General features: G+C 60.2%; 1 protein-coding gene across 4 annotated transcripts in view; it reads left to right on the top strand.

The window, feature by feature from the left end:
- PRR5 (proline rich 5) overlaps positions 1-15,147 on the top strand; it is a 50,824-nt gene that overhangs the window by 13,558 nt on the left and 22,119 nt on the right. For 3 of the 4 annotated variants that reach the window (XM_087868635.1, XM_045780082.2, XM_045780085.2), the window contains exon 2: positions 10,143-10,262. In XM_087868635.1, coding sequence (XP_087724761.1) covers positions 10,153-10,262 — 110 coding nt within the window. In that variant the 5' untranslated portion in view covers positions 10,143-10,152. Of the gene's footprint in view, positions 1-1,075; positions 10,263-15,147 lie in introns of those variants that run through there. The other variant, XM_045780083.2, reaches the window with a different exon arrangement.

Genomic DNA, 15,147 nt, shown 5'->3' with positions numbered 1-15,147 from the left:
CAACACCCCAGCTTTTAGTTCATAGCCTTTTCCTGGGATTTTACTGTTATGCTGATGACAGCACAGTGAGTGGAGGGTAAGACTGAAGAATACAGCCCTGGGAGCCAGACTGCCTGGGCTTGGATCCCAGCTCGACCAGCACGGGTGTGCTCAGTTTCCTCATCTGTGGAATGGGCACAGCAATGGCTGAGGCCGCTGGAAGTGCTAGAGGGCTTTATGCCCTAAGGCACAGAGAATGTCCCTCCGCATGGAATGATTGCGTCTTTCAAGCACTCTTCGGGCCTTCAGTAAAATCGATATTAAATACGAGCTAAGTGTAGAAATAAGACAATCCGAATGATAATATTAGTTTATCATTTTGGCCCCTGGTGATTTTCTTCACTTTCTTACAAGCGCATACAAATGTTATGCATTTACATGTGTCATTTTTTTATCCAGCCTTTCTGGGAGATACGTGTAGGGAGAGAGCTTTCAGGTTGTGGCATTCTTTAAATCGCCCAGCCTCTTGACCTTCGAGTGGTCAATGCAAAAGACTCCTCGTGCCCCCAGCGGTGACTGCTTCTTACAGAGGACTTTCCAGATTCTGCAAAGTACCTGTCCCCAAGGCTCCTACGAAATATCAGGCCATCCTGGGAGTCGGATGGAGTCCAGCTCAGTCACAGGCCAGCTCTGTGACTCAGCTTCCCCCCGGTGCAAATCCTCCATCGCTTATCTGAGACCCTCAGGGCCAGATGTGACTTGGGAACTCCCGCTGGATTTCTGAACGATGATTCAACCTGTGGACAGCCAGCTGCAGACATCAGGGCGGCATCCTGGGGACCCTGTCTATACCAGATCTACACTGAGTGGGGTAGATAAGGATTCTGACTAGCTTCACATCAGGGCGGATCCAGATTTTGTGGCCAGACTCTGCAAAAACTTGAGTTTTCAGGGCTTGTGCCTTTTCTAGGTGCGGACAGGGATCTGCAGCAGGGGAGAGAAATTAGCCTCAGCTCCCCCTCCAGCAAGCAGAAATGGAGGTTTACAACCAGGGAGCAGGGCCGGGGTCACTGGGTGGGGAGGAAACCTGTGGGGTAAGGGGCACTCTTGTGACCGATTCAAGGGAATTCTTGCTGAAGGCGGGCCAGGGTGATAAGATACGGAGGGTGGGGGGTTGGGCTAAGCTGACCCAGCAGGATTCCTGCTCAAACTGGATCCTGCACTGACGGATGGGAAGCCCAAGGTCGGTCCAGCGACCGCAGCTGGGAGCAGCCTGAGCAAAGTCTGGTCAAGAAGGAGGGTCTTTGTCTGTGTCTACTGGGCACTTACCTCGCACCTCTGCGCGCCGCAGCCACAGCCTCCGCAAGCGCCCAGTCTGATAGAGGAGGCAGTGCCGGTCAGAGGGAGGACGGCCTGGGGGTTATTGGCTGAGTTAGGTCCCGAGGAGAAGGGCCTGCGTCTCCAGGGTGGGGGCAGCTGGTGATGACGGCTCGTACGGAGGAGCGCCCACTGTGCGCCTGGCCCGTTCTGTATCTGTGGACACACTGTCAGCCTTGGGAGTCACCCAGGGAGGAGGGTGTTATTATGGTTCTCCTTTTACAGCTAGGGAAACTGAGGCACCGTTAAACAGAAGTCGTCAGCCCGAGTTGGACTGCTGTTCACCGGTGAAGCCGCAGCTTATGCCCTGAATCCGGACACTCGGCCCCCTTAGTATTATTATCATCAATAGCCCTGGAGAAGACATTAGTTCGAGGAGAGGGAGGACGGCCGTCCCGCATGGAGGGCAGCGCCTGGAGAAAGGCCCAGGGGTGGGAAGCAGGCAGAAAGTCTGGAGAACAAGCAGTCACTCTGTCTTCTGCTTGGAGGTTGGTGGCAGAGAGGGGCCTGGGCAGTAATGGAAGGAATGGAAGGAATGGAAACTTGTGCCCAGATTGTGGAGGGCCTGGGACACCAAGCTCGGAAACGTGGAAATCTTGCAGGCAGAGGGCTTCCTCCGAGTCAGGGGCCCATCACATCTGGGTAGCAGGTGAGCGGGCTGGTGGCAAGGTGGGTCCCCCAGAGGCTGCGTCTGGGACAGGGAGGAGTCCTGAGCCTGCAGGGGCTTGAGGGCCCAGAGGGGTGGGCGTGCTGCAAGCATAGGCCTGGGACCTGTGTTTGTGGGCCCAGCAGGGGCTGGGAGGAGGGCAGGGGAGCAGTACCTGCCCAGACTTCAGGTGGGGAAGGGCCTGGCCTCCAGGCAGATGAATTCCATCCACAGTCCACCATGCTGGAAGCGAGGGACTGGAGGGGGCACCCCAGTGTCCACCCTGGCCCTGCCCTTCACCGGCCTGTGACCCCGTGGGTGACATCAGGATCTGGGACCTCAGGGTCCACCTGTAGTGGGGAATGAGGCTGCCCAGAGGGCAGGGGTATGGTGGGGTTATGTGGGCAAGGCACTCAGGAAGGGGCACCTCCCACCCCTATAGGGAGATGGAACCCACCCCCCAACCCTTCCAGTGAATCTCAGCACTACTTTCCCCTTCATTAAATTTGTCCCTCATGGACTTTGAACCACAGTCTTGCAGGAGTGGAGGTGGGGGGGATGGCTCATGGAACAGGGATTCCCCCCGCTGGCTGGACACCCCCTCCCCCGGGAGCAGAGCCCTGCACTTGGCAGAGTCCGGACAACCCAGCGCCACCTCCTTCCTGGGCTCTTCGGGCTTTATTTATGAAGCCAAGAACGCAGGCCAAGCTGGGATGCCAGCGCTTTCTGCATACCCTGCTGGATCAGAATGCCCCCTGGGACCTGCCTGGAGGGGCCATTAATGAGGGGTCACGAAGGAGCAATGAGTGACAGAGCACTTCCTCAGGCCCCCAGTCCTACACCAAGCCTTCCCGTCCTCTCCTCTCGGGCTCCCCTTCCTAGGTCTTTGTGTTATCAGTGTGAGTTCTGATATCCCAAGTGGTTATTCTTTCCAAGGATTCATCTAAGAAAAGGCTGCCGGCCAAAGAGGCGCCTGAGGGAGAAATAAAGCTGTCCACCGCCGCCCCCCCCCCATCTCCTGGGGTTTGTGCATTCCTACTGGAGAAAGCAGGGGTAAGGGAACGAAGGTGTCTCCGGTTGGCTGGCGTTGGGGCCCGACCTGTCCATGTTTGGACGTCGGGTTCCCGGATGCAGAGGTCAAAGCCAGGGCCTGGGTGCGTGCAGAACCTGTGGGGGCGGGGAGGTGATGTGGTCATGTCTTATGTCTGCCTTAACAAAGGACCACAGCCTGGAGGGCTTGCAACAGAAATTCATTCTCTCGCAGTGCTGGAGGCCCGAAGTCTGAAATCAAGGTGTCGGCAGGGCTAAGACTCCTTCCTTGTCCCTTCCAGCTTCTGGCGGCTGCCAGCCATTTCGTGGCTCTCCTTGGCTTCTGGCCACCTCACAGACATCCGCCTGTCTTCACACGGCTGTCCTGCCCGTGTCTCTATCTCCGTGTCTTCACAGGGTTTTCTTATAAGGACATCAGTCATGGCATATAGGGTCTGCCCTCCTCCAGTATGACCTCATCTCAACCTGGTCACATCTGCAGAGACCCTATGTCCAAACGAGGTCACGTGCACAGAGACCAGGAGTTAGCACTTCAACATGGCTTTTTGGGGGACACAACTCTACCCACAACAGGAGAGCAGCCTGGATACCCCCCGGACTCAGTCCGGCAGGTAGATTGCTGTGTCTATATCCACATCAAGTTTGCCGGGCTGGATGGGGCAGGCGGGGTCGTTCTCCTGGGGGAGGTTGGGAGGGACGGGCACCTGCATAGCGGTGGCCCCCAGCTCTCCCCACCCTGCCTGCTGCCGACCTTGCCTCTAGACATGATGTTGATGACGTACGAGAAACAGCGGTGGCTGCTGTTCATTTCGGGCCTGCTCTGTGCTGGGCGCCCAGCCGACACACGCCACCTCATTCATTAGCAAAGGAGGTCATCGAACGCACCATCATGGAGCCTGGGCAGCCTGGGTTTGAATCCTGCCCTGGCTGTGTGACCTTAGACCAGTCATTTAACCTTTGGGATCCCCAGCTGGCTTCCCTATAAACGAGGATGATGCGGGCAACTTCCTCCGTATGGAATTGCTCTGGAAAGTCAGGGTGGGTGCGGTAACAGACTGGACCCGAGTGAGTACTCCCCAAGCATGGTCTGCAGCCGCCACTCATGGGGCCCTCCCACTCCTGTTGGCAGGCCCGTGGTTCTGTCTCCCCGTCCCATTCAACAGAGGAGACAAGGCGCCAGGAGGTTAAGAGGCGGGCGGGGGAGGTGGTCCGGTGGGGAGCAGCCCCGGTTTTGGGGGGCCGTGAAGCCTGCAGCCTCTGCTGTGCCCCACTCCCGCTCTGCCTTTACCCTCGCTGTGCCGCGGGCACCTGTTTATAGACCGGACTCGGGGTTATCCAACACCTGCCCGAGAAGGGCCTGGGAGGCTGGTTGTTCAAGACCTCATTTACAGATGGGCAAGTGCGGTTTGGAAAGAGGGTCATGTGACTGCAGGTGTGGGGTTATCGTGTCGGAGACAAGGGACCTGTGCTGCTCAGAACCTCCTCACCCGCCCCTAGAACTGAATCCAGAGCAAGTGGAGGAGGAGTGTTCTGAGAACAGAGGCCGGAGACCACCAGCTTGGGGAAGAGCTCAGGATGGGGTCCTGGTGGCAGTGCGATGGGGCTGAGGGCTCAGCTGGTAGAGAGAAGACTGGAGGGGCCCATGAAGATGTTAGGAGGTGTTGGACGGGATGGGAGCTCACTCCATGATGGCAGAGACCCTGTCCTTCTTGTCCCCCACTGTATCCACAACACCTAGAACAGGGCCTGGCCTGTAGTGGTGTTCAGTAAATCCGTCTGCAGTGTTTGTTAAAGCACTAGGGAGGCAGACTTTGCCTCACCAGCAGTCCACTGTCCCATCTCCAGTACTTCGTAGCTGACAACCCTTGAGCAAGCAACTTAACCCCACTCAGCCTCAGTTTCTGCATCTGTGAAATGGGAGTAATGCTAGTTGAGCCTGGCTCTGAGGCCACCGGAGGGACATTTCCTCCAGAGCAGCTCGAGAGCAGGACCCACCGGCCCCAGGCTTGGCAAGCGGGAGTCTCTGTGAGGTCCCGCATTCGTGGAAGATGACAGGCGTCCCTTCCGATGCCCGTCCAGCCTGGGATGGTGAGCAGCTGTCCAGCCTCGGGACGGTCACTGAGAACAGCTCATTGCAAAGCCTTCAGAGATGACCAACCGAATCATGGGGGATGCTGGACTCTCCCAGCATCACAGCTCCGACTCGGGAATCTCTGCTGTGCCCCCCTAACCAGCAGCCGTTACAGGCCATTGGCCCACAACCTCACCCCCTCGTGGGGCAGGCTTGTGGCCCTCCCTGTCCATCCTGGAGGAGGGAGGAATAAGCCGGGCACCCCTCCCATGGCGGTGGCTCCCTGTGCCCGCCACACTGCTAAGCCCCACCCTGGGTGTCCAAGACCCCAGGGTGCGGGAGGCGCTTTCCCAGCCCGCTTTGGGGGAAGCACCAGGCTTCGCCACCAGGGGGCAGAAGTGCCCCCTCAGAGCGGGCAGTGCCTGGAAGTGGGCAAGGCACGGGCCGGCTGAGGACAGCGCTAGTGACAGTGACAGAGCTGGCGTCTGTCCACCCCTTATCCCCCAAGCTGGCCTGGCTCCAGCTTCCGCTCTGCCACTTGCTGACTGTGACTTCGGGCATGTGCCTCGCCGCCCCCCCACCCCCAACCTAGATGAGCCTGGAGCACACAGGACAGCTACAGCGGCTGCCCCCATGCCCTGCTTCCCTGCCGCTCCCTGAGCCCCCTTTGGACCCAGCCGCTTCGGGGTGGGCTGGCTCCCTGCTTTGGATGGTATACAGACACTGGCTGGTGTCCCGGAGCTCCAGAACTCTGCCTGGTGAACTCGAAGTCTGGAGGCCTGGGTTGCAGAGCTGTCCGTCCCAGGCATCAGGCTGCCCACCTGGGAAGTGAGGTGCTGAGCCAGGCTCAGGGGTTTGCAGACCCCAGGGGACCATGAGAGTCCCCTCAGATGCTCGTTAGTAATCCCCAGGCCCTGCCCCCACAGGTCCTGACTGAGGTTCCCAGCAGGCACTGGGACGGGCATTTTGAACAAACCCCAGGGCGCTTTCTGATGCAAAGTCTCAGTGCCAGGAGCCCATGGACAGGGGCCAGGCCCGTTCTGCAGGTCATTGCTGGTCCTGGTGCTTTCCCCGTGAAGACGAAACCTCTGGGCCAGCCCCTCGGCATAGTCATACCACAGGCATCAAGACACCTGGATTGCCATCTCTGGCTACATCTGAGGGGAGCACATGGCCTCTAAAGGGCTTTATGGTTCTTATTTCCCCTGTCCTTCAAACTCACCCGTGGAGGCTTGGGGCAGGGGAGCGGTGGCAGGCAGGGCTCCTAACCCTCAATCCCGTCCATGTTACAGATGGGCAAACTGAGACCCTAGGAATCACCTGACTTGGTGGCAGGGCTGGTGGACCCCAGTTCTGGCTACTCAATCAAGGACTCTCTCTCCCTTCAGAAGGACAAGTCCTGGAGTCCCTCTTGGTGACCAGGGCCCTATACCAACTCCGGACACCCCACTGGTGGGTGGGAGGGTGGACTAAAGCCTCGGTCCTGGGGGAGGAAAGGACGTGGTTGGGGCCTTCTGGCCTGGCACAGATCCAGAGCAGTTTCGGGGACTGGGACCCCAGTCTCCTGATCCCTTTGACAGAGGGCATTTTCTTCCCGAGTCGGCGCGGAAGGGCCCTGCCCAGGGCTGCCTTTGTAATGCAGTCGCTCAATCCCCAACCCCTTATCAGGCCTGGAAGGCCCCATAAGTGAGTGGAGGGCCTGGTGGGCGCCCAGAGCCCCTCTGTCTGCCTGTGGGGGCAGCAGCTCAGCGAGGGCTGTCACGTGGGGCCGCAGGCCCAGGAGGCCCGGTCATCTGATGCTTCCCGGGAAGCCAGAAATCAGGGTTTCTATGTCAATCTCTCCATTGTAAAACCTTGGCTGCTTACAGTTTTTGTTTTTTGTTTTTTTCCCCACGCTGCAGGCTGTGCAGAACACATTTAGGGGCTTGACTTGGTTTGTGGCCGCCCCGTTGTCGCCTGCTCTGGGGGATCAGGACGGCCTGGTCTCCTTCTGGCCTCTGCGTCAGATTCCAGCCCTGGGCGTTCCTGCTCCCCTGGGCTGTCAAGCCCCACCCCCATATCCCTATACCCCTTGCTGCCTGTCACCTGCCCAAACACAGGGCAGCAGCACCTTCATCTAGAGTCCCCACTATACCCTGCCTCTGGGCTCTTGGGCGTAGACAGATTTTACGGAGGTCCTGAGCCAGGACTAGGGGACGGTTACAGCCAGCTCCTTAACACAGCCTGCATATGGCCCTGAAGTCCCTCCACCATCCCTACCTCCGGAATTTCCTGCTGGCCACTTCTCCCAGAACCCTGCTGTCCAGCACCGCTCCCAGAGCCCCCTTTCCACCAAAACCCCCTCCCTCCCAGTGCTTCCTCTTCTCGCTTCCTCCCGCCTACTCCACTAAACTGCCCTCACCCACGTGCCACCCGTTTTCGCTTTAATTTCTCAGCCAGAGGGGTTGGCCTCCCTCCCACATTGAGCTGGCCACCCCTGCCAGCCTGCCCGCCAGCAGCAGAGCCCGCGCTAAGCGCCAGCCACCTGAGTGTGCCGAGCAAACAAAGCCAGCCCTCTCCCCCGGCTTGGGAAACCACCATGCATCGCATGCCACCCAGGGTCCAACCCGACGGCTCTGCTCCGTCCCATTTACACCTCTGGTAGCTACGTGGCTCTATCTCCGTCAGTCCAGTGGGGCACCTTCCACAAAGCATTTGCACTCCTATGGCCGAACGTTGTCCCTCCACTCCTGTGGACAGATGTTTATCCATCCATTCGCCTCAATCTGTACTGCATGCCTATTGCGAGCTGGGCTTGGGAATATAGTACGGAACCCATTGAATAGTCCCTGCCCTTCCGGCTCGTGGCACCAGGATGGAAAAGTCACCAGATGACCGGAGGGCAGCCCTGGAGCCTGACGCAGGGTAAAGGCAGCCGGAGGAGGGGGACATGTCTGGCACTGAGACAGGTGTCTGGTTCCCATCCTGGGCAGGTGGCGCTGGAGGTGGAGGGAGCATACAGGCTCCACAGGTGTTTCTAAAGGGGTGAGAAACCACCAGAGGCGTGGAAGGGGCAGCTCGATCCCTCCTGGCCTGTCGGCTCACACCAGGTCGTGCAGGTCTCCGCCTTGGGGATGTGGGCTCTGGGGGAGTCCATGGTCTCTGGTCTCCACTCCATCGATTTGGAGCTCAGGGCCAGGGAGTCTGCCGGTCGTGACTCTGCCTCCCCAGGGTGAGGTTCATGTCTGGCACATAGCACGTGCTCAGGAAGTGCCGAATAACTTTAACCAGGCCATGTATCCCTGGGAGGTCATCCACTGCTTGGTTTGACCTTGGCAAACCATCCCGCCTGGGGTATTAGGCAGAATGAGCCCCGCTTTGGGGGCCGAGCCAGGCCTCGCCACTGCCTCCTTCAGGCCAATTCCTGTTTCCACACTCTGTCGGACTGAATTAGCTAGCCCCCACCCATGGCACGGAAGGAACCCCTTTCTCAGGGGGCGGGTGCTTTGGGTCTGCCATTGAGAGGAAGCGGGAGAGGCACACACCCTGCCATAAGGGACCCAGTGGCCTCTGGGCCTCAGTTCCCTGTTCTGTACAACATGGGGGGGAGGGCCTCTGAGCATCCATCACCTGCTGAGAGTGTAGGATCAGCCCCTCGTTTCTCCCCGCAGATTTACAAGGGAAGTGTCTATGGGAAGACGGAGGGCTGTGGTGCCCTGTCTGATTCGGAGGGAGGGGGGACAGGGCTGGGGGAGGCTGTTCTGCGTGTCTGTGCCGTGTGCTTGGGATGCCTGGCTTGGCCCAGCTTTGCCATTTGCTGATTGTACGGCGTTGGGCAGGTTATTTCGCTTTCTGGGCCTCGTCTCCTCAACTGGGAAATGGGAAGAAGCATTCCTACCTCTGTATCAACTATACCGAAAATATAAAAAATTAAAGAAAGAATTCCTACCTCATAGAGGGAGGTTGGCCTAAGACCAAGCATCTAAAAGTGCTGTGTAAAGCCTGGAGAGCCCCGTGGCTGTGTGTGCCCTCCCTTCACTGGGCTCACTCTCCGCAGCCCCCAGGTCTTAGGGGACCCATTTGTTTTTACCATCCCTGATACCTGGAGGCGGCTGCTGGTTTCTGCGGTGGTGAGGCCACTCGTGATCCCCCCAGCCCCCAGTCCGGCAAGCCTGCCATGCCAGAGGAGGGTGATTAGTCATGCCCAGGCTGGGCTTAGGTGGGGTGGGGTCCCAGCCCAGTGCCCCAAGGGGGCCGGAGGTCTCCATCAGGTCTTCAAGAGAACCTGGGAGGAGTCTGTGTCCACGTGGCAAGGTCTTGAGGGATCTGTGTGGGCACAGCCTTTGTGGGGATGGCAAGGAGGGGGTAACTTTGGGTGAAGATTGGCAAAGAGGGTCTGGGCAGGGAAAGAAGTCACCAAGCGCTGTAAGTGTGGCCGCAGTGGCTGGCTCAGGGCGAACGCTTGGGGTTGGGTTCTGCGTCCCATGCGTGTTTCCTGTGGGCATAGGAGGCCCTTAGAAGAGCTGAGGGGTCCAAGCGCGACCCAGAAGGGCACACCGAGGGGGCCGCGGCCAAGGAGGCGCCGACCCTGCCCCCGCTCATGGCCACGCCCTCCGGGCCACGCCCCCTGGACACGCCCCCTTGCTTGAGGTCCCGCCTCAGCCCAGCATGGACCCGCCCCCGGGGCCGCCCCTGTTTCCGCCCCCCCGGCCCTGGACCTGCCCCCTCCAGCACGGCCCCGCCCCCGCCTCCGTTTGCGCCGGGTCCGCGCCGCCGGCCGCGCTCCTGGCGCTCCACGCTGCGGCCGCTCGGAGCAATGATTAACCCGGCGGGCCAGCCGGCGCGGGGCCCGGGGCGGAGACGCGGGACCGGGGCGGGACCCCGGAGGGCCGCTCAGCTTCCTGCTCTCGCCCAAGTTTCCTCGTAGAGGGCGCTGTGCCGGCCGGGCCCGCGGCGCGGTGCGGCGTGGCGCAGGGCGCGGCGCCGGGCGCGCGTGGGCGCGGAGCGGGCCGCCGGGGTCACCATGAGGACTCTCCGCAGGTTGAAGTTCATGAGTTCGCCCAGCCTCAGTGACCTGGGCAAGAGAGAGCCGGCTGCCGCCGGCGCGGACGAGCGGGGCACGCAGCAGCGCCGGGCCTGCGCCAACGCCACCTGGAACAGGTAAGGCCGCGCCCTCCGGGCCCGCCCGCCGGGTCCGGGGCCCCAGAGCCGGGGGAGAGGGAGCCTTCCATCGGGCCCGCAGGCGAGGAACGGAGCCCTGAGCGCCGCGGCACTTCATAGCTCAAAAAGAACTTGCTCCGCCGGAGTTGTGCGGGCGGAGAGGGAAGTTTAGTGCAATGTGTTTCTAGAAGGGAGGGACGAGACCGCGAACTCAGGGCTCGACCCAGAGCGCCCAGCTGGTGGGCGATGGGGTGGGCCTGGAGCCCGCGTGCTTGCCTCCCACCCTGGGGTCTTACCACGTCTGCGCCCCGGTACTCATGGCAATCTGGGAGGTAAAGAGAGCAGGAAGTATTTTTCCCATTTCGCAGATGAGCAAAGAGCCTCAAGGGCGCAGTCGGTGGGTGGCCGCTGCGCTTCCTGTCTCAGAGTAAAGGTCCCTTTGGTCGGAGGGGGTGGGCGGGTAGTTTCCCCTGAGCGGCCCCTTGTCCTCCCAGCTGTCAGCAGGGGTGCAGCAGCTGCCTGGCATTCCTGAGACGACCCTCCCCCCTGGGGGCCTTTCCCAGACTAGCAGGGGCGTGGGAAGTCCCCCCACCCCCAAGCTTTGTTTGAAGAGCAAGGCTGGGATCCGGAAAAGAGATGGTTTATTTAGTGGGATTCCCCAGCGTGTCTGCTCCTGATTCCTTTTCAAAGTAGACATTTCCACCAAAAGGCAAAAGGAGGGGAGGGGAAAGGAATGAGAGGCTGTTCAGAGGGGCTGTGGATGCCGTCCCCCCTACACCCCACACACCTGGCAGTGAAGTGTTGCCAGATGCTCCCCTGGCTGCGGTCCTGGCCCCCAGGAACCCGGTTGTCAGTGTGGCCACACACTGATTCTGTTCATGGAGAGTTTCATGAGCACCGTAGTGGGCACGGGGCCACCAGCCTGAGACCCTTGTCTGCGCCCTAGGCAGGACCCCATCATCCATGTGCTTACCTTCTGTTCCCTACCAAGTTGCAGACTGCTTGGGGCTGGGTTTGCCTCAGTTTCCCTTTCTGTCAGTGGGCATGTGCATTCCTCCTTACAAGGCTGATGTGGAGACGGTGAAGGAAGGGGAATCTCTGGGGAATCTCTGTGACCCACTGACTGCACAATGTCCAGTTGATTTCTCCTGTCTCAGAGTTCAGGAGAGAGATGCGGACCCCCCCCCCCACCCCACTTCTCTGCTTTGGTTTAGTGATAGGAGACAGACAGACTTAGTTCAGTTCCCAGCTCTGCCTCTTCCCTGCTGTGTGGCCTTGAGCAAGTCACTCAACCTCTCTGGGCCTTAATTTTCGTAGCCGAAAATGGGCTGATGAGGGTGTCCACCATAGGGCTGTTGTAGGAATTCAAAGCAAGCATACATAGTCAGACCCTCTGCATAGTGCCCAGCACATAGTAGGCACTCTGGAACTCATAACTCAAGCCCATACTCATGCCGGGGTGGGCCTGTAGGGATGGGGTTGGTGGGGGCTCTCAGGAGTCTGCTGGTTCCTGAGTTCTCACCAACCGCGGCTTTGTGAGCCCCTCTCCCCCAGCCGGGATCTCGTGCTGGGGGTGGCCAGACAGAGGGGAGGGCACTGGAGCACAGGGAGGTTCCTGCAGAGAGGCCCCCGCCTCCCTCCACTGCTTTTCCTTCGTGGAATTTAGAACTCCAGCACCTGCCAGACTTACACGTTTCCTCTCCCCCAGCTTGAGTCTTCCGTCCCTTGGGCACCTGGCTGCTCCCACCTGCCAGCTTGTACTCTTCCTGTGCACCCGACCCCTTGGTTCACTTTGCCCAGGGAGGGAGTGATTTCTCTTATCCCCGCTTTGGAGGTGGAGAGGCGGACGCAGAGCACCCAGCAGACCTGCCCGTGTCGCTGTCACCATGTAGGACGTGGCAGAGCCCGAGCCCCTGCAGTCTCCTCCCCAGGCAGAGGGGCTACTGAGCCAAGGAGAGGCGAAGCGCCTTCCTCTGCCCCTCCCTGAGTGGGGGCCGTGCAGGGTGGGGGGTCTGCTCCGGTCTCTGCCTGCCTCCCCGCCCCTTCTTGCAGTGCTCCCTGCGGGGCCCCCAGGACAACAGCCCTCACGCAGGACAGCTGCGTCCATCTTCAGGGCCTTCCTCGCTGCACTGTGGACTCCTCATTTGGAATCCAGGGCCTTTTATCTGTGCGACCACACTAGTTTCATAGGGCTGCCTAACAAATTGCCAGGAGCTGCGTAGCTCGGAACAACAGGGATGTATTCTCTGCGGTTCCAGAGGCCAGCGGTCCTATAAAACAAAGGTGTCCGCAGGACTGCGCCCCCTCCGAAGACTAGGGGGGTGTCCTTCTGCCTCCTCCAGCTCCTGGTGGCTTCTTGGCTCGTGGCCGTCTGCCTCCATCTTCACGTGGCCACTCCTGGGTCTCTGTGATCGAATCTTTCTCTCCTTTCTAAGGACACCAGTCATTGACTCTAGGGTCACCCTCATCCAGAATGATTTTGTCTCAGGATCCTTAACTCACTGCATTTGCACAGACCCCGTTTCCAGTAGACACCAATTTCTAGGGGCCTCTTTTCAGCCCCCCACAGGGCCCCGGGGCACATCCCCTCAATTTCCTGTGCTTCTTTCCTCATCTTGACATGGGGCAAAAATACAAAGCTTGCTCTCAGCTCTCATGAGAACAGGATCTGTGCGTTCTCTTAGTAATTCGTTGGATTCGTTCACTCAGTCATTCCTTCGCTCCCTGGCACTGGACGGCTCCCGGGGCTGAGTCTGGAGAGAGCACAGCCTCCTGAGCGTGGAGTTGGGGGAGGGAGTCAGGAGATAAACAGGGACACAAGTAAAGGAATGAGGTCACTGCAGGTCGCGTTTAGTGTCTGGAAGAAGATAAACTGGGAGACAGGTGAGTGCTGACTGCGCAGCTGGCCAGCTACGCTTCATTCTTTCCTCCAGAATGTGTGTGAGATGTTTGAGTGAGCGGTGGGTGCCAGGCCCCACCGGCAAAGCTGTGTCTTCGGCCCTTACTTCTCTGCTCAGGTTTGTCCCCTGAGCCAAGCCGAGTGCAGGGTCCCAGACAGGCCGGCGGCCTCCGGAGCCTGCCCTGCTGCTCGCACGTGGAGTCCCCCCTCCCCTCCTCCCTCAAGGGCCCAGATGTGGCGGGTCATGTCCGACTCCGTCCATGCATTCCTCCTGGGGGGCCTCTAGCTCTGTGAAGGTCATGCTTTTGAGCTGAGGGGCAAGAGGGAGCTCCCCAAGCCTCAGCCCTAACGGCCTGCCCAACACGGGTCCCCCGGGCATGTGTTTGGGCCAGAGGTTGTTAATCGTTACGGAGTTAGTGTTAACTCTCATTCCTTGCGGGGCCAGAATCGGCCTGAATGCCTGGGGTTTAGAGAGCTCGGCTCCCACCCCACCATCTAGCTATGGAGGGGAGGCCCCCCAAGCAGGGTGGAGTGTGGGTCCCTGCGGAGCCAGGCACACTGCCCTGCGTGGGACACTCCTTCCCTCCCCATCGTCTCCATCCAAGGCTGGGGTGATTGTCTTCAGCTTACAGAGAGGGAAACAGAGGTGGGGGGGTGGACTTGCTCAAGATCCCACACTAATGTCAGGGCCTGGGGGTCTGACCCCAGGTCTGACTTGAGGTCACGGCCAGGGACCAAGGGAGGTGGGTTGTGGTGGTAAGAACCTGGAGGCCGGAGGCCCGCCTCCTGTGCACACCCCTGTCTTAGGCACCCAGGAGCTCTGCACTCAGAGAGTGCTGACCTGCGTTGGGCCCTGACCAAAGCCCAGGCCTGACGGCACTCCTGTCATTCCCCAGCAGCCCTCAAGGTGGGGCTCATCGGCCCCATTTTGCAGGGGAGGACACTGAGGCTCGCAGAAGCCTGGGAACTGCCAGGGTCTCCACAGGGAGTCTGGGCGGAAGCTGGGATCTAACCCAGGTCCAGCTGCAAAGCCTCTGCGTCTACCGGCACCTCAAGGGGATCTCTGAGGGCCCAGAGGAGGTTGGCTGAAGGCCCCGGGGTGATCCGTCGATTGGGGGCGGGGGTGGGGGTTGGAGGCTGCTGGGGGCCTGTGTTGGCTCCCCCTACCCCACCCCTGCCTATTCGCTGCTCCAGGTCCTGAGCACCCTGCCCCCCCGCCCCGAGGCAGTCTGGGTGTGGTCTGCAGAGTAATGACCCCCGAAGGTTCCACACCCTGGCCCCCAGAACCTGTGAATATGGTAAAGGAAAAAAGGGACTTCGCAGGGGTGGTTAAGTGAAGGGTCTCGAGATGGGGGTCCAGTGTCGTCACAAGGGTCTTCGCGAGAGCGAGGCCCGGGGCTCAGAGGCGGGGGGGGGGAGGTGACACGATGGAAGCAGAGGTCCGAGGTGCCACAGGGCTGCCTGTGAGGATGGAAGAAGGAGCCTGAGCCAAGCCCGTGGGCGCTTCTAGAAGCTGGAAAAGGCCAGGAGACAGACCCTCCCCTAGAGCGTCCAGAAGGAGCCAGTCCCACCAACACCTTGATTTTAGCCTCGTGAAACTGATTGAGGACCTGAGGACCCCGGCCTTCAGAAGCGCCGGCAAACACGTTTGGGCTGTTTTAAGTGACTACATTAGTGGCATTTGTGACGCTAATATGCCTCCCTTCCCCCACACCACCCTGTGCTCTGGGCCACCGCCCCTCACACCACAGGCTGGGCTCAGGGCCCAGGGCCGTGTGCCGCTCTCCCCATCATGGCTCTGGAACCTGCCTCACCACTGGGAAGGGGGACCGTGAAGCCCAGGCGGCCATTCAGGGACGTGGGCACTCCACCGTCCCCTCCGCAGTCAGGACCGGTGGGTCAGGGTCCTTGCCGGGTGCCCAGGGAGGAGCGCAGGTGGGCACGGGCCCCTCCTGCTCGGCCGGGAACCCTGTTAGGGCTGAGGGT

This window comes from Ursus americanus, chromosome 17 (genome assembly GCF_024610735.1).
Source record: "Ursus americanus isolate L20-20 chromosome 17, mUrsAme1.1.p, whole genome shotgun sequence".
Taxonomy (NCBI): domain Eukaryota; kingdom Metazoa; phylum Chordata; class Mammalia; order Carnivora; family Ursidae; genus Ursus; species Ursus americanus.
This window is presented reverse-complemented; position numbering and strand designations above follow the sequence as displayed.